At 43.4% G+C, this 15,301-nt stretch overlaps 1 protein-coding gene across 1 annotated transcript in view; it reads left to right on the top strand.

The window, feature by feature from the left end:
• Positions 1-15,063, top strand: part of LOC103263014 (dedicator of cytokinesis protein 2-like) — a 298,126-nt gene extending 283,063 nt beyond the window's left edge. Inside the window, exon 28 of the mRNA XM_008060687.2 lies at positions 14,845-15,063. Coding sequence (XP_008058878.2) covers positions 14,845-14,898 — 54 coding nt within the window. The 3' untranslated portion in view covers positions 14,899-15,063. The remainder of the gene's footprint in view (positions 1-14,844) is intronic.
• Positions 15,064-15,301: the final 238 nt, after the last annotated feature.

Below are 15,301 nucleotides of genomic sequence, written 5' to 3' on the forward strand. Positions count from 1 at the left end.
AGGTGGTATCTCAGTGTGGTTTTGATTTGCATCTCCCTGATGATTAGTGAGGTTGAGCATTTCTTCATGTGTTTGTTGGCTTCTCGAATGTCTTCTTTTGTGAAGTGTCTGTTCATATCTTTTGCCCATTTTATAATGGAGTTGTTTGTTTTCTTCTTTTCAGTACGTTTCAGTTCCTTGTAGATCCAGGATGTTAAGCCTTTGTCAGACCTAGAGTTGGCAAAGACTTTTTCCCAGTCTGTAGGCTGTCTTCCTGCTCTCTTGATGGTTTCTTTGGCTTTGCAGAAGCTTGTCAGTTTAATAAGGTCCCATTTGAAGATCATCATTTCTTAATGTGATCTTTCTTTTCTTTATTTTGTTACTTGGCATAAAGCATAGAGGCTCTCCAGAAAAATCTTAATGGGTCTAGATTTTTGAGGACTATTATGATACTATTTTAAAGATGAGAACTATATTCAAGTCAACTTTTCCACACATTCCACAAAACACCAATCCCACAGACCAACGGTTTTAGGGTCAAATATGGGGAACGCAGCCTCTTTCATCCCTGTCTTAGGAATTTTCCATAGCTCTAAGAATTTCTGCATCCAGTAAAGATGTCTGTTTAACTTTGTTTAACCCAGTGCTTTCCAATCTCACTTCGTCTTAAAGCCCTTCCACAGGTGTGGAGAGGAGTATTTGGGAGATGCCAGTTTCAGAGCTGGGATTGTCTCCCAGGTGTACACTGCGATGATTGCTTTCCTGAGGATTAGGGCCCATTGTTCAAACAGGCTGTAAGCAGTGTCATGACATCTTTTCCCAGAGATCTTAATTGAGCTTTCGGGTTTCTCAATTGAACAGTGTGCAAACACAATATTTTGCCCCCTGGCTAAAGAAACATAATAAATAATACGGCGATAGCCCCTTGACAGTGGAAAGACGATCTTGTAACCAGAGAGGCCATGAGAGAGAATGACTTTTATCTGTGTCTGTCAGAACCCCATGTACTTCCTGGTACTGAGCAAATATTTAAGAGCTTTGCCTTCACTCAAATAACTTTCTTTTTATTCAGTTCATTTCATTTTCTCTTTAGCTTTAATGCCATTCCACTTCTGAGAGAGAACGTTAACATAAACCGCAGTAATGTCACTCATCAGTATTTGCATAGCTGGAGAACAGCTTTCAGAAGAAGCTTTATCCAGAAAAAATTACAGTACAGTGTTCGCATGGCCTAAGGCAGGTATTACTTCCAAAGAGTGGGTCCTCCCATCCTATGGATGAAGAAGTAGAGGTGCAGAGACGATGAGCCCTGATTAATGCAGGTAGAACCTTGATGATATTCACCCAAAATAACAACACATAATGTTAGTAAATGAAAATAATGTAAATAATGTTAATAAACTGAAGTAGTTTGCTGGAAGATCTGGAACATGTTCACCTGGTCAGTTTGGAGCTTTCTTAGCACCCTTGGCACTGTGTCTGGACTGGGCCTGATACATTTAATGATATTAATAAGGTATGGGAGGGGACCCAAAAAAAACCAGAATTATCTTTTGTAGGGTGGGCCCTTTGTAGTACAAGCTTCCCCTGTTAGGTAAGTGTTCTAGGAACCCATCAGCATCAGTGTACCAGACAACATTGTTTTGAGAGGCTGCATTCAGCTTCAGTGAAGTTTGTTTTTGTTTTTTTTTTTTGAGATTCTTTCAATGCATTTGCCTATATCATGATGGGTGATTTTGCAAGTGCACCATCCCATACTGTGCTGCATTTTCAGCAGTTTTTGACCAAAAATGGCAGGACCTCTCCATGCCCCACCCTCGCTATTCACCCTATCGCATCCCAAGTGACTTTTTTTTTTTTGTCTCCATATGAAAAATGTTCTCAAAGGGAAATATTTTGCTGATGTGGAAGAGGTGAAACAAACAAACAAACAGTAGAAGCACTAAAAGGCATCAAAATTGATGAGTTCAAAAACTGTTTGGGGCAGTGGAAAAAGCATTTCAATAGATGTATTGCATCAAATGGGGAGCACTTTGAAGGTGTCTGAAGTTTAAACGCATAAGAATAAATACACAATTTTTTATAAATAAATTCTGTTTTGGGGGAATCCCCCTTGTAGATCTTGACCATTACATTTATAATAATACCAGCAGTAAGGAAAGCAACCTTTAATGTTTGAAGATTTTATAGTTTATAGAGTATCGCCTACATTATCTTCCTAGGCTGGCAGAGTTACCTCATTTCTGAGATTTATAGTACTCAGAGAGGTTAAGTGATTTGTATATGGTCACACAGCTTAATGCATAGCAGAGCTGGAACCAGATTGTAATTCATTGTGTCTCCCTTAAATTATGCTGTCTCAGACCACAGAGCTCCTCAGGCAAAGCTGTTTGATGAGATAAAGTGACCACTTTTGAGTATCTTATAGGTTCTGGCTGTTTTTCTGAGGGGATTACTTGAAGGGCACTTGGAATTTGTATGTTGAGGTTAGGTAACCCCTTTATTTAACAAACACCTATGCAGTGTTGATTGTCATTACAGGCAAACTTCTAAGCACTTCATAAATATCCAGTTGTGAATTCCTCTTGTTAGTCCCACAGGCAGATATAGTTTTACTCCATTTTCACAGATGTGGAAACTGAGGCCAGAAGCTAAATCACTCCCCTGAGGACACATAGCCGCCACCTAGTGAAACTAGGATTCCTTCCCAGGCCCTCCTCAGGCTTGAGGGTCTGTGTTTTTCACCTCCATACCGAGTTCCTTCTCCTTCCAAACCTTCTGTTTATGAAAGCATGGGACTGGGCAGAAAAATTGGGTGGAGGGAGATTCCGACTAAGATTTTTTTCCTGGCCTAAACATGAGATGTCTGACTGGTAAACTTGTATGGATGATTTTTACTTTTTGCTTTATGCTTTGATATATTTTCTAACTTTCCTACAGTTTTTATGTGTTACTTTCATAATAATAAAAGGGCATATGCAGAAAACACATTGTTCTAGGATAGCATTTCAGCCTTTATCTAAGGGCTGACACTGATATATCAGTAACACACACGCACACACACATACACGCATGTACACTCTTTCCAGAGGAATTTGAGCCAGAAATGAACCTGTAAGGCCCTATTCATTCCTTTTTTGTACTTTTGTGACCTTGGGCACATCTTTGCACCCCTTTGAGCCACTGTTTTCTCATCTGATAAAAGAAGAATAATAGACTTCAGAGAAGGACTGAGTGAGGCACTGAATATACACGTATTTGATAGGTTTAGAAGCGCTATAAAAATGTGAATGACTGTGTTTAGGTAAAAACATGCATGGCATGCTTTCTAAAGCTTCCATTCTCTGTTATTTGCATAGATGTTACGCAACTTGTGTTGTAGAAAGTTTGCCAAGAAGAATTGCATTCTGCAGCCCTTAGCTAGATGGGATGAGCTCGGGTGCAAGCTTTGTGGGATAAGCAATCTGCTGCAGATGGCAAAAGTAGGGCTGGAGGGATAATATTTATCATGTAAGTAGAGACTTTGTGTTTACGAAGGGCCTGGTAACTAGTTATTAGCTGAACCGCCTTGCCTCCTTCTGCCACCCCGCCATCCTCCCTTCCCTGCTGTGCCCTCCTGACTCCAGAGGCAGAGACACCTATATCCTCTCTGTTGCTCCTTCTAGGGTGCCTGGAAAGTCCCAGGGGGCACAGCCATCTGATGAGTGGGTTCCGGGGTGAGTTAGACCAGCCATACACACCAGCTCCAGCTCTGAGCTGGGAGGAAATGAAGTCAGGCCTAGAAAACATCAGGTTTCACGCGTTATATATTTTCAACCGAAATGGGGAGTTTCTGCCCCCGCTTTCCCGCTCACCTACCCCCACATCTTGACCACTCTAATCAATTTCCTGGTGTCCAATGACCCATTTTGCTTCCTCCAGCCATCCGGTTGGCAAGTCACATTTCCCTATATGCTTTCTCAAGTGGGGTGGATTTCTCTCATTCATTTGTTCCCAAGAAGAATTAGGAAATGGAGAGTCTTGATGATCTTTCGGCAGCTTCTTGGGTAGCAATTTAGACTCACACTGAACACCCATTTCGTCTCTTGAGCTTCGTTCAATCACGTTGAAGTTCATTTGAAGGAACTAAGACATCCTATTAACAGCCCCATCCTGCTTAAAAAATGGAGAGCCTCCTCTCTGCCATCACCACAGAGCTGAGAGACTTTTCTTGAAGGAGGGCTGGAAGCTGAATAATTAACAAAACCATTTTTTTCTGACCTTTTTTTCTTTCCTTCATTTATTTGAAGGGACTTGCTTTGGTTGGGCGCACAGGTTGGTAGATAATACGGTCAAGGCCAAACTGCAACTCCTTCGTGTGTGACTTCACTTCATGCATGACTACTTCATTAGTTATTAGTTATTTACTACTTTATTAGTGCTTTCCAGGGTGGCAGAACAACCTCAGAACTGAAAATAGGCTGTCTGTGTCCAGGCATGGTTGCTTCTTCTAGTCCTCCTGGGGATGCTCCAATCTTATCAACCTAGTTCTGTTTTCGACTGTTTTCTCCAGGAATGGAAACATCCATATTAGATTTCTCTTTTAGTTTTTCAGATTTCTTTTCTCTGCAGTGCTTTTTCTTCACTACCCACCCCATCCCCCATCCATCTGTTCTTTTTACGAAGGCCAAAAAAGTGTCATGAACAGTAAAAAGGGGAAAATGGACTGTCTAGTAGGAAGCTGAGGACCTGGTTCAACTGGACAGCCCTAGCTGAGCCTCAGTTTCCCTGTGTAGCCAGAGGAGCAGGTAATACCTGCCTCAGGGGAGGGGAGATTGGGATGCTTCAGGAAGGACCCTAGGTCAGAGGGGTCATCCTAAAGTATGTCCTGGAGTGGGATCTCCGCCCTGCCATTGACTGACTGTGGGATCTGCAGAACAGATGCAGTCTAGCTTCTTCTTCTATAGAACAGAGTGACAGTAATGCCTGCTGCATAGGCTGTGTGGGGAGGATTATAAGGAACCCTTCATGTGACACGCTTTCCAGGGGGTCAGACCAATAGGGTGAGTCCTTCCTAAATGTTGCTGCAAATATCACTGTTCCTGGAATTTAGCAACTTGTGGTTCCCTCAGGAGAAGATGTTCGCTGCCAGCAGGGTCTGTTTTAGGTCTTGCGCTTCCCCAGAGACTCTTGTGAAATTCCTAAAGATGCTCAGTGAGCACCATTGCTGAACAGAACTGTGTGCCCAGGAGCTCACACCACAGCCCACTTTCCTTGGCCTCGCGTTGCCAGCTCCTGTCAGTTCCTGAGCCCATTGCTTAGACCTGAGCTTGGAGAAAAGCATCTCTCTCTCTCAGAGGCCAGGAGGCTGCTCTGGGAAATGTAGATCTAGGAGGTCAGTGAGGCCAGAGGGATCCAGGACTAGAAGTAGGCCCAGGGCCTAACTTGGGGACCACAGGGAGGTCACTTACTTCATCTTCTGTCACTGGCCACGTGCAGACCTTGTCCCAACATCCTAGCCCTTACTTGCTATTAAAGGAATATTGTCATTTTATATATCAGGGCACTTTTCTTACTTTTTGTTGAATGTCTGAAAATGGACCTCTTAGCCTCTGCCCTTTTCAACTGACGTATAAGCCCTAATGTTACTGTTAAAAGTAGTCCCATTTCCCCCAGCACCATTTGCCGAATAAGGTCTCCTCTCCCCAGTGGTTGTTGTTGATGGCTTTGTTAAAAATAAGTTGGTAGGGAAATTAAGTTTTTGCTTCTGGAATCTCTATCCTGTTCCATTGGTATATATGCCTGTTCTTATACCAGTATCAGGCTGTTTTGATTATTTTGATTATTGAAGTCTTATAATAAAGTTCAAAGTCTGGAATTGTGATAACTTCTGCTTTATTTATTTTGCTGAGGATTATTTTGGCTATTTGTGCTCTTTTTTGTTTCCATATAAATTTCTGTATTATCATTTCTAGATCTGAGAAGAATGATGTTGGTAGTTTGATGGATATTATGTTGAATCTGTAGTGCCTTGGGTAGGATGGACATCTTAACAATATTGATTCTCCCAATTCATTAGCATGGAATGCTTTTCCATTTGTGTGTGTCATCTTTGATTTCTTTGAGTAGTGTTTGTAGTTTTCATTGTAAAGGTCTTTCACTTCTCTAGTTAGGAAGATACCAAGGTATTTCAATTTTTTGTGACTGTTGTGAATGAGATTGTTCTTTTTATTTGGTTTTCTGCCTGTTTATTGTTGGTGTATAGAAATGTGACTGTCTCTTGCACTTTGATTTTGTACTCTGAGACTTTGCCAAAGTCATTTATCAGTGCAAAGAGGTTTTTGACAGATTCCCTTGGGTTTTCAAGGTATAAGATCATACTGTCTGCAAAAAAGGATAGCTTGACTTCTTCTTTTCCTATTTGGATACCCCTGATTTCCTCCTCTTGCCTAATTACTCTAGCAAGGACTTCTAATACTATGTTGAACAGGAGGGATGAGAGTGGACAACTTGTTACAGAACCCCTGCCTGTCACCATACACAAAAATCAACTCTAAAATGATCAAAGACCTAAATGTAAAACCTCAAACAGTAAGAATATTAGAAAATGCAGAAGATGCTATTATGCCCATTGGAATAGGCAACAAATTCCTGATCATTACCCCAAAAGCATATGCTATAAAAAGATAAGATAGACAAGTGAGACCTCATCAAACTGAAAAACTTTCACACAGCAAAAGAAACCATCAAGTGAGCAGGTAGACAACCCACAGAATGGGAAAAAATGTTTGCTAACTAAGTATCTGACAAAGGCCTAACATCCAGGATCTACAGGAAACTGAACTGAGCTGAAACGAAAAAAAAAACAAATTTAAAAACTAGGCAAAAGACATGAATAGACACTTTCCAAAAGAAGGCATACAGCCAACAAACACATGAAAAAATGTTCAACCTCACTAACCATCAGAGAAATGCAAATCAAAACCACAATGAGATACCACCTAACTCCAGAAAGAATGGCCATCATTAATAAAACAAAAAAGCACCAGATGCTGGTGAGGATGTAGGGAAGAGGGAATGCTTCTATGCTGTTGGTGGGAGTGCAAATTAGTTCAACCTCTATGGAAAACAGTGTGGTGATTTTTAAAAGAACTAGAAATTGACCTTCCATATGACTCAGCAATCTCCCTTCTGGGAATACACTTGGGGGAACTCAAATCATTCTACAAAAAAGATACTTGCACATACATGTTTATTGCAGCACTATTCACAGTAGCAAAAACATGGAACCAACACTGCTGCACATTGAAAGTGGATTGGAAAAAGAAAATGTGGTACATATACACGATGGAGTACTATGCAGCCATAAAGAAGAACAAAATTATGGAATTTATAGAAACTTGGGTGGATTTAGAGCTCATCACTCAGTGGTCGATAACAGAAACAAAGAGCTGAGTACCACATGTCCTCACTTACAAGTGAGTCTTGAACATTTATCACAATACTAGAAGAAAGGGATTGGCAGTAGCAGGTTACTGTCAGGGGAAGGGGAGACACGTAGCATCACTAAGGGTATCTGACCCTAAACCAGGAGAAGTGAGGGCAAGTGGGGAGCCCAAACTTCACCTGTACCTAATCTACTTGTGTATCTAATCCTGATTTTTACCCTATATCTTTATAATTTTTTTAAAAGTCCCCTTTTCCTGATCGTGTGAGCCTCAGCTTAGGGTCTGCATTCCTCTTCCATGAGTTCAGGTGTCATGTCCAAAGAAGGCGTTGTAAACACAATGTCTTAGCAAGGTGAATCTTGCAGCTGCACGAGGCTAGAAGGTGGGAGCAGTGATATGGCTTAGAGGCGTGCCCAGGTAGGATGGATTATAGTTTATTCAAAGCAAATAATGCTTGCTTCATGATACATGACCCCATACGCTGGCGGAGAGCTAGAGGGGACCGCGGAGATTATTTAAAAGTAAACAAATCAGTGCTTCACAGGCTTGTAACACTGTAAATAGAGGCGAAGGCTGGCTGGGTGCATTTAGCAACGAGTTATTTATTGAGATTTTACTCTGTCTCAGGCACTGTGCTGGAAACACAGGGTGAACCAGGCTATGCCCTTGCCTCTAGGTTGTCGCGAAGAAACAATTATAAATTGTGGTACAAAGCAGATGTGGAGCAGAAATAGGGAAGAACGAAAAGCTAGGGCAGACATGAGACTGGCTGCTTTAGGTGGGGCAGCCAAGCATAACCTCTATGACATTTATGTTAAGAATTGAAGAACGAAAGCAGCTCGCTGTGTGAAAAGTAGGAAGATGAGCAGAAGAACATTCCAAGTGGAAGAGCTGGCATTTGCAAAGGTTCAAGATGGGAAAATCTTGGCCCTTTCCAGGACTTGAAAGAAGGCTGCTAGCTGGAAAGTCATGAGATCAGGGAAGCAGCTTCAGCCGAGATTGGGGAGGTAGAAGGAACCTGATCATCTAAAGCCTTGCAGGCCACAGGAATGGGTTTAAGTTGTCATGCAAGGCAGTAGCTCTCAAAGTCAAGAATGAATCGGAATCACCTCCTTCAACACAGATTACTGGGCCCCATCCCTAGAGCTTCCAATTCCGTTGGTGGAACATGAGAATGTGCTTGTCTAACAAGTTCCCGGGTGGTACTGATGCTGTTGTTCCAGAGACCAGACTTTGAGAACCGCTGCTCTAGGGCAACGAGAACCTGGCCGAAGGATGTTTAATGGAATTGGCGGTATTTGGTAACCAGCCGAGCGTGGGACCAAGATACGAAAGGGATCAAAGATAATTCCAAAGGTGCAATCTTGTGTGGCCAGGAGGTAAAATTCTTAATTCAAGGCAGAAGGATGAGATGGTATGGCTAGCAGGAATCTTCTTTGGGTCTCAGTGGATGTTGGAATTAATTCAGAGATTCGTGTGCTTTTTTGCAAGTGGGTGGTAGAGAGGGGAGGAAGTGCACGGAGACAGGAATAAGATACTGTCAACCTGGGGTTTCTCCAGACCTTCCCAGCCAACCCCTTCCCCCTATACTCTCAGAACTAGTCACCTCATTGGCTTGCCCTGTCCAACCCCAAACCAACATTGGCAGCAGGTGGGGTCTACAGTTAGTCTTGCTGCCTCAGATCTCATGCCCAATGGCCCCAGGGAGGGCCAGCTTATTCTTTCCATTCCCCTTTTCTACCATCTTGTAGAAACTGGACTCCACTTCATGCATTTGAGGTGAAAAGACTCATTCTCCTGTCTGAAGGCACCGACCCAAGGCAATGCTGCCTGACCTGGGATACCCAATCTCCCCCTGAATGAACCAGGTCTGAGTTTCCCTTGCTCTGCCCCAGAATACTCCCTCATGTTCACACAATCGGGAATGTTTTCCAGCCTTATTTTACCAGAGCCCTGCTTCCTTTCTTCCCCATCAATCTTGTTGCTGAAAATGAATACAAGTTAGGAAGGTCACCTTGCTGGGCTGGGGCGCAAAACTAGCGAGTGACATGAAATATCGTCCCTCCAAAAGTGGGGTTGAGATACCACGGGAAGGACAGTGTCATGAAGGTCTAAGGAGAGAAGTTTGAAAAGAGGCGAAGAGGTCTTGGTACATCCAAATTGTTGACAAGTGTAGGAATTAGAAAAAAACAAACAAGCACGATTTGTCAACAAATCACAACAACTTTGTAGAGAACAGCTATACAAGAGTGAGTGGGTGGAAGAAAAACAGCAATCACAGCCCAGTAATGCGCATCTAATGTTATTAGGTTAAATAGTACACAAGTAATTGCTCGGTGATGAAAATTATTAATTGTGTACATGATGCTCACTCTATGCCCTGGATATTTCTTGTCCTGCTTAAATAGTGGAATAATTAGCAGATAATGGCACTATTAATTATGTCGAGGCTTGCTTAGAGATAAGATAAAAGGTCAAACATGTAGGATGAGGGGTACCTATGTGTTCCTTTCCTCTGAGCAGATGGAAGACTGAGACCAACCTGAGCCCACAGCTGGCCCGTGGACTGAAGTTCTGTCATGCCTGGTCTTGAAATGAAACCAGAATGTCTATGCAGTAAGCCTATGCAAATGCCACTTGGGCATGGCAGGGAGTTAAAGGTGTTCTCAAATACAATTCATGACACATTTATAAACCAGGGCCCCAACGACCAGTTTTTTCTTCTCTACGCCTTATTCATCATTGGCCATATGATAAAACATGTCTCATTCCTTGCTTGTGGACAATGAGATCATTCCATATATGTATGAACAGACACAGACAAAGCCTATAGTTCATTATACCTGGATTTTCCACAACAGATTGTATGCAGAACACCTAGCTTAACTAGTCATGGGATAAAACAGTAGACCACCATTTTGGAGTCTGAAAGCTTGACTCAGTGCTGTCCGATAGAACCTCCTGTGTGATAGAAATTTTGTTTTGTGCTACAATATGGCAACCACAAACTATTTGTGCCTGTGGAGCACTTGAAATGAGGGTAATGTGACAGAGGAACAGGACTTTGCCCTATTTAACTTTCATTAATTTAAATTTAACCATATAGGAAACTGAGCACAGTGGTTCATGCCTGTAATCCCAGCACTTTGGGAGTCTGAAGCAGGAATATTGCTTGAGCTCAGGAGTTTGAGATCAGCCTAGGCAACATAGCAAGACCTTGTTAAAAAAAAAAAAAATTAGCTGGATGTGGTGGTGAGCACCTGTAGTGCCAGCTATTTGGGAGACTAAACGGGGAGGATTACCTGAGCCCAGGTTGAGGCTGTAGTAAGCCATAATCATGCCACTATACTCCAGCCTGGGCAACAGAGTTAGACCCTGACTCAAAAATCAAAACAAAACAAAACCCCTGCATGAACAGTGGTTAAAGTAGGACTTCAGAAGACACTCTGGCTTTTGTTCCTTGTGTACTCATAACTGGCATTGCCTGTCTGGACTTGAGGGACCTCAGATCCTCTTAGGGCAATGTGTATTCTCCAGGATGACATTTCTTGGCCAGTTTCCCTCCTCCCATCAAATGAGAGCTTCATTCATGGCAAATGAGTAGGAATCTGCCCAGAATTACTGAGAAGGGTGAAGGATGAACATATTAGCAGGCTGTAGATAATAAGAAAGTCCTGTAAAAATGAATGTGGCGGCTGCCAAATCATTTGGTGCAAAATAACAGTAGATGAGGATAAGCCGTGGTGGACAGGGAGCAATTAAGTTTTGTAATTTTGCCCTGAATGATTAATTTCAAGAAGGGTGGCTTCTCCCTCTCCAGTCTGCATCTTCACCCTCTGAGTGCTGGCAGAAAGCGCTCTGGGTGAGCCTCTCTCTCTAGCTTTGAGCAGCCATCGCTCTCTGTTTTATGCTTGTCCTTTCAGCTCTCCACCAAGGTTCCCTTCCATTTTCCTCCCTCATTCACAAGAAATTAACCATACATATAGGGGTCAACAAGACCAAACAAGGGAGACCTGTCCCGAGAAGATGCATCCTCATCAAATTCCATAGGCCAGTCCCTTTGTCGCAGCTGTGGCAGGTATGCATGGGCGTGCCAGAGAAAGTAGAGTTTATAAGCTAGGAAAAGTGACTTGGTGGGAGGTCATTTTCCTGCTGGTAAAGATAAAATGCCTTGGCCTGGTCGATCCAGTGGGTGAGTTCATGATTCTACTGACACTCCAATGTCAGGACTAAGCCTTGCATGGGATATTTGCGATCACGTAGGGCTCCTTTGTACAGAGCCCAACCACAGGAAACGTGTGCATCCCAAAGAGGACAGGGAGAGTGAGGAAGGCCTAGCTCAACCCAGCCCTATGGCTAATAAAAGCCAGGAAAGTACGTGTCTTCCTATCAACAGTGTGGATCAAATGCTTCTTACCTTGTTTGCTGGAACCCTCAGACTTCTCTGAAGAAACTCTTTTCCCCGATTCAAGCATACTAAGTCGCTGGCATATAAAAATAGATTGGGTTATTTTATGAGGTGGTATGGTTTGGTGGAAAGTGCTTTGGGGGTTCTGAGTCCATTTTGGTTGCTTATTGGCTGTTTGATTTTAGCAGAGGGACACAGCATCTCTGAGCCTGTTTGCTCATCTGTGAGACTAGGCTAACACTGCCGTGTAGGATGGTGGTGGTGATTATAAATGAGGAGGACGAGGTTCCCAGTGCAGTAGCTTACATGTGGTGCTGGGGCTGGCATTGTGCTTCCAGGAGATGCAGACACAGCCCAGGGATCCAGAGGACAGTCCCCAGCAAGCCCCAGAGATCACAGGAAGCATTTCTCCAGGGAATGTCTCCTTCTGAACTTCTTCCCACCTGCCTGTCCTTTTCTTTGTTCCTCTTCCTTCGCTGTGGGTCAGGGATCATATCATTCATTCATAAATTCAAAATATGCTTCTGAAGTTGACTGCATGCCAGGAGCTGCTCTAGGTACCAGGGATATGGCAGGGAGCAAAACAGAGTCCTGATGCTTATATCTTGGTGGGGAGCTAGACACAGACACCATAAACAAATGAAGACAGAACATTTGATGGAGGTAGGTGCTATGTGGTGCTTGCTCATGGCAGGCTGAGTGAGGAAGGAGAGAGGGAAGCTTGGGAGAATGCCAGTTATTGGAACACACTGTTGGGCAGCCCCATGAAGCCTCCGGAACAGTGGGCATGCCTCACTGATGCTCTTGAAGTTAGCTTGGGGTTTTCCGAATCTGGGATGTGTGAAACTGACCACTGGCTGAGGGCCAGGACGGCCCAAGGAACCAGTATTTATGTTCTTTTTGTTTTAGAAAATCCAAACTTTATAATCCAAGTCCGTTTCACTGTTCCCCACATTACAGCCTCTAGTAGTGACTAATAGTAAAAGAGAAATGCGTATCCCTTCTGGTCTTTTCTTACATATATGCAAACGTGTGCTCATGCATAGTGTTTAAAAATAAACAGTGACTTCTTTGTTTTTTTTTAAGGAGAGGTCTGATATCATAACTTCTCAGGGAGTGAACCCCAAAAATGACTGCTGGAATATTCTAATGCCAATACTGCATCTTCAAACTACAGCAATTCTGTTAAAAGACAAAAAACTCCTTTCCTGCCTCCGCTTCCTCCCTTCACCTCCCCCCGACTGTCAAGCCCTCTTAACTTCTCTTCTGCGCAGTCCACATCTGCTGGCCATTCTCTGCAAAGAAATGGTCTCTCCTGCAGTTTTTGACAGGAGAGGTTATATCATTGCCCTTTCACCTATCCTGTGGTCATTCAGTAAGAGAGATCCCCTTCCTCCAGGCCCTCTCACCTGAAATGGGGTGGGGATAAGGGCACGGAAATGAAAGAATTCACCATTTGCTGAGTCCTGGAAGGGAAAGGAGCTGAAGGATGTGTTGCCATAGAAACCAGGTTTTGTTTACTAGCAGCTCCCTTTAGGAGGAGTGTGGAGCGCATCAGGTTAGCTGCAGAGCAGTGCCCTTAGCCCTGGCTGCACACTGGAATCTTCTGCAGCTATGTGAGTGTGGACACAGGACCCCAACCCTAAGGACTATGGTTTCAATCATGTGCGAGGCAGCCCGGCATCACAGGTGGTTCTCATGTGCAGGCTAAGATGGCAGAACTGCTGAGGTAGGACAGCCCTCCCCTTCCTGGTAGATTAGTCATGGTCCTGAGCATCAAGAGTCAGCATAAATGAATTCAGAACTGTGTTGTATTTTAATATTGATATTGCATTCAGCTGGGAAAGGCATTTGCTCATTTGCTCACCTTTGGGAAACAATAAATCTCTGGCCCAATGCCTTCCTTTTTCTTCTCTAATTCAGCCTTCTTCCTGGCAAGAAGGCACATGTGGTGTGGAAGTTGAGGAGCCTTGCTGGCCTCTGTTCTGGAAATATTGCCGCTAAGAGAGCACCTGTGTATATCAGCCTGTGGGCAGTTTGGGGGTCAGGCACCCACTTCTCCAACTTCCAGGCAGTTGCCAACCTTTGCCTTCTCTCCTGGGATTTTCTTCAACATGCAGATTTATGAGGCAGGAATGGATGTGGGGTGGCTGGAGTCCAGACTTACTGTCATCACAGAGAAGGATGAGCAGAGTATGCTCCCAGGGATGTCTGGCACTTCCTGAACATACTACTGGTGTCATCGTTAATGGTGCTGACTTAGGGACCTCATGTGCTTTTTCATCTTTTTCTTCACTCAGCTGGACCAGAATCTGTGACTAATGTTAGGTTTAAGCATTTAGGGCAGAGAATGCCATTCTTCCCTTTGTTCATGCTGCTCACTGATCAGTGGTCGCATTTGTAGCTCACCTTGTATCTGTGGGAGGTGGCCCAGGGGTTGAGAACCGCTGAGGCAGGGGGTTGTGTGGGTCTCAATTAGGGGTTGGCAGTGAGCAGGCACTGGGGCAGGGCTCATGCCACGTGCTTTATTTTTCTTTAACAGAAATGGAATTGAATTGTGAATGCCAATAAACAAATGAATAAATACACAAACAAACAAATTAATTAATTAATTGTGAATGCCTTGGAATAAGACGAGTCCCCTCTACCCTCTTTCCCTGGGAAGACTTCCCTGATTTCCTGGACTGATTTCCATTCTCCTCCTAGGTACTCTGGTTATCGTCCCCGGAATGAGTCACAGAAAATGCCAACCTGTGTTGTTCCCACTCATTTACCTGTCCACATGCCTGTCAAACATAAACCCTTAAGGGGAGGATATGTCCCCAATGTCCAGCACAGCACTTGTTCTGTAGAAAGGGGTGCATGCTCATATCAAGAAAACAGAAGGCGTGGCAGCATCCACATTTTCCAGCCTAACTGTACCCACTAAATACACCCAGACCTGGGATCTAAATCCTGCTTTTTCTTCTGGGCTGTCTGACTTAGGACAAGTTGCTTGCCCTTGCTAAGCCTTGTCTCCTTCATTTCTAGAATGGAGCTGGTGATAGGACTAAACTGATTTTAGTGCTAGTGAGTATTAGATGATTGTGTCTGCCAAGGGTTAGCACAGGGCTGCTCACAGAATAAGTGCTCAGTAAAGGCCAGTTATCACATGATCATTATTATTGGTTTCATGATTATTTGTATGATAAATTGATTTTAGCATCATCTGGAAATAGGTAAATAAAGTACACTATGTTGCCAAAACAACTTTAACCATCTTAGACTTGGTATTAATTCTGATTTTTAAAAAAATGCAACCTGAGAAAATGGCTGATAAAGTGATTGCATTATGACAGATATAGTATTACCTAGAATGTGAACTTTTGTTCAGATGGGGAGTTGACATAAACAGACCCTAAACATTGAGGACAAAGGTGGGGACAACTGAGGCTGGGCACTACTAGTAGAGAAAGAAGGGCGGATAAGGGGCACACAACCATCCATT

The sequence above is a fragment of the Carlito syrichta genome, unplaced genomic scaffold, assembly GCF_000164805.1.
Source record: "Carlito syrichta isolate Samal-C Ts95f unplaced genomic scaffold, Tarsius_syrichta-2.0.1 Scaffold304701, whole genome shotgun sequence".
Lineage (NCBI taxonomy): Eukaryota > Metazoa > Chordata > Mammalia > Primates > Tarsiidae > Carlito > Carlito syrichta.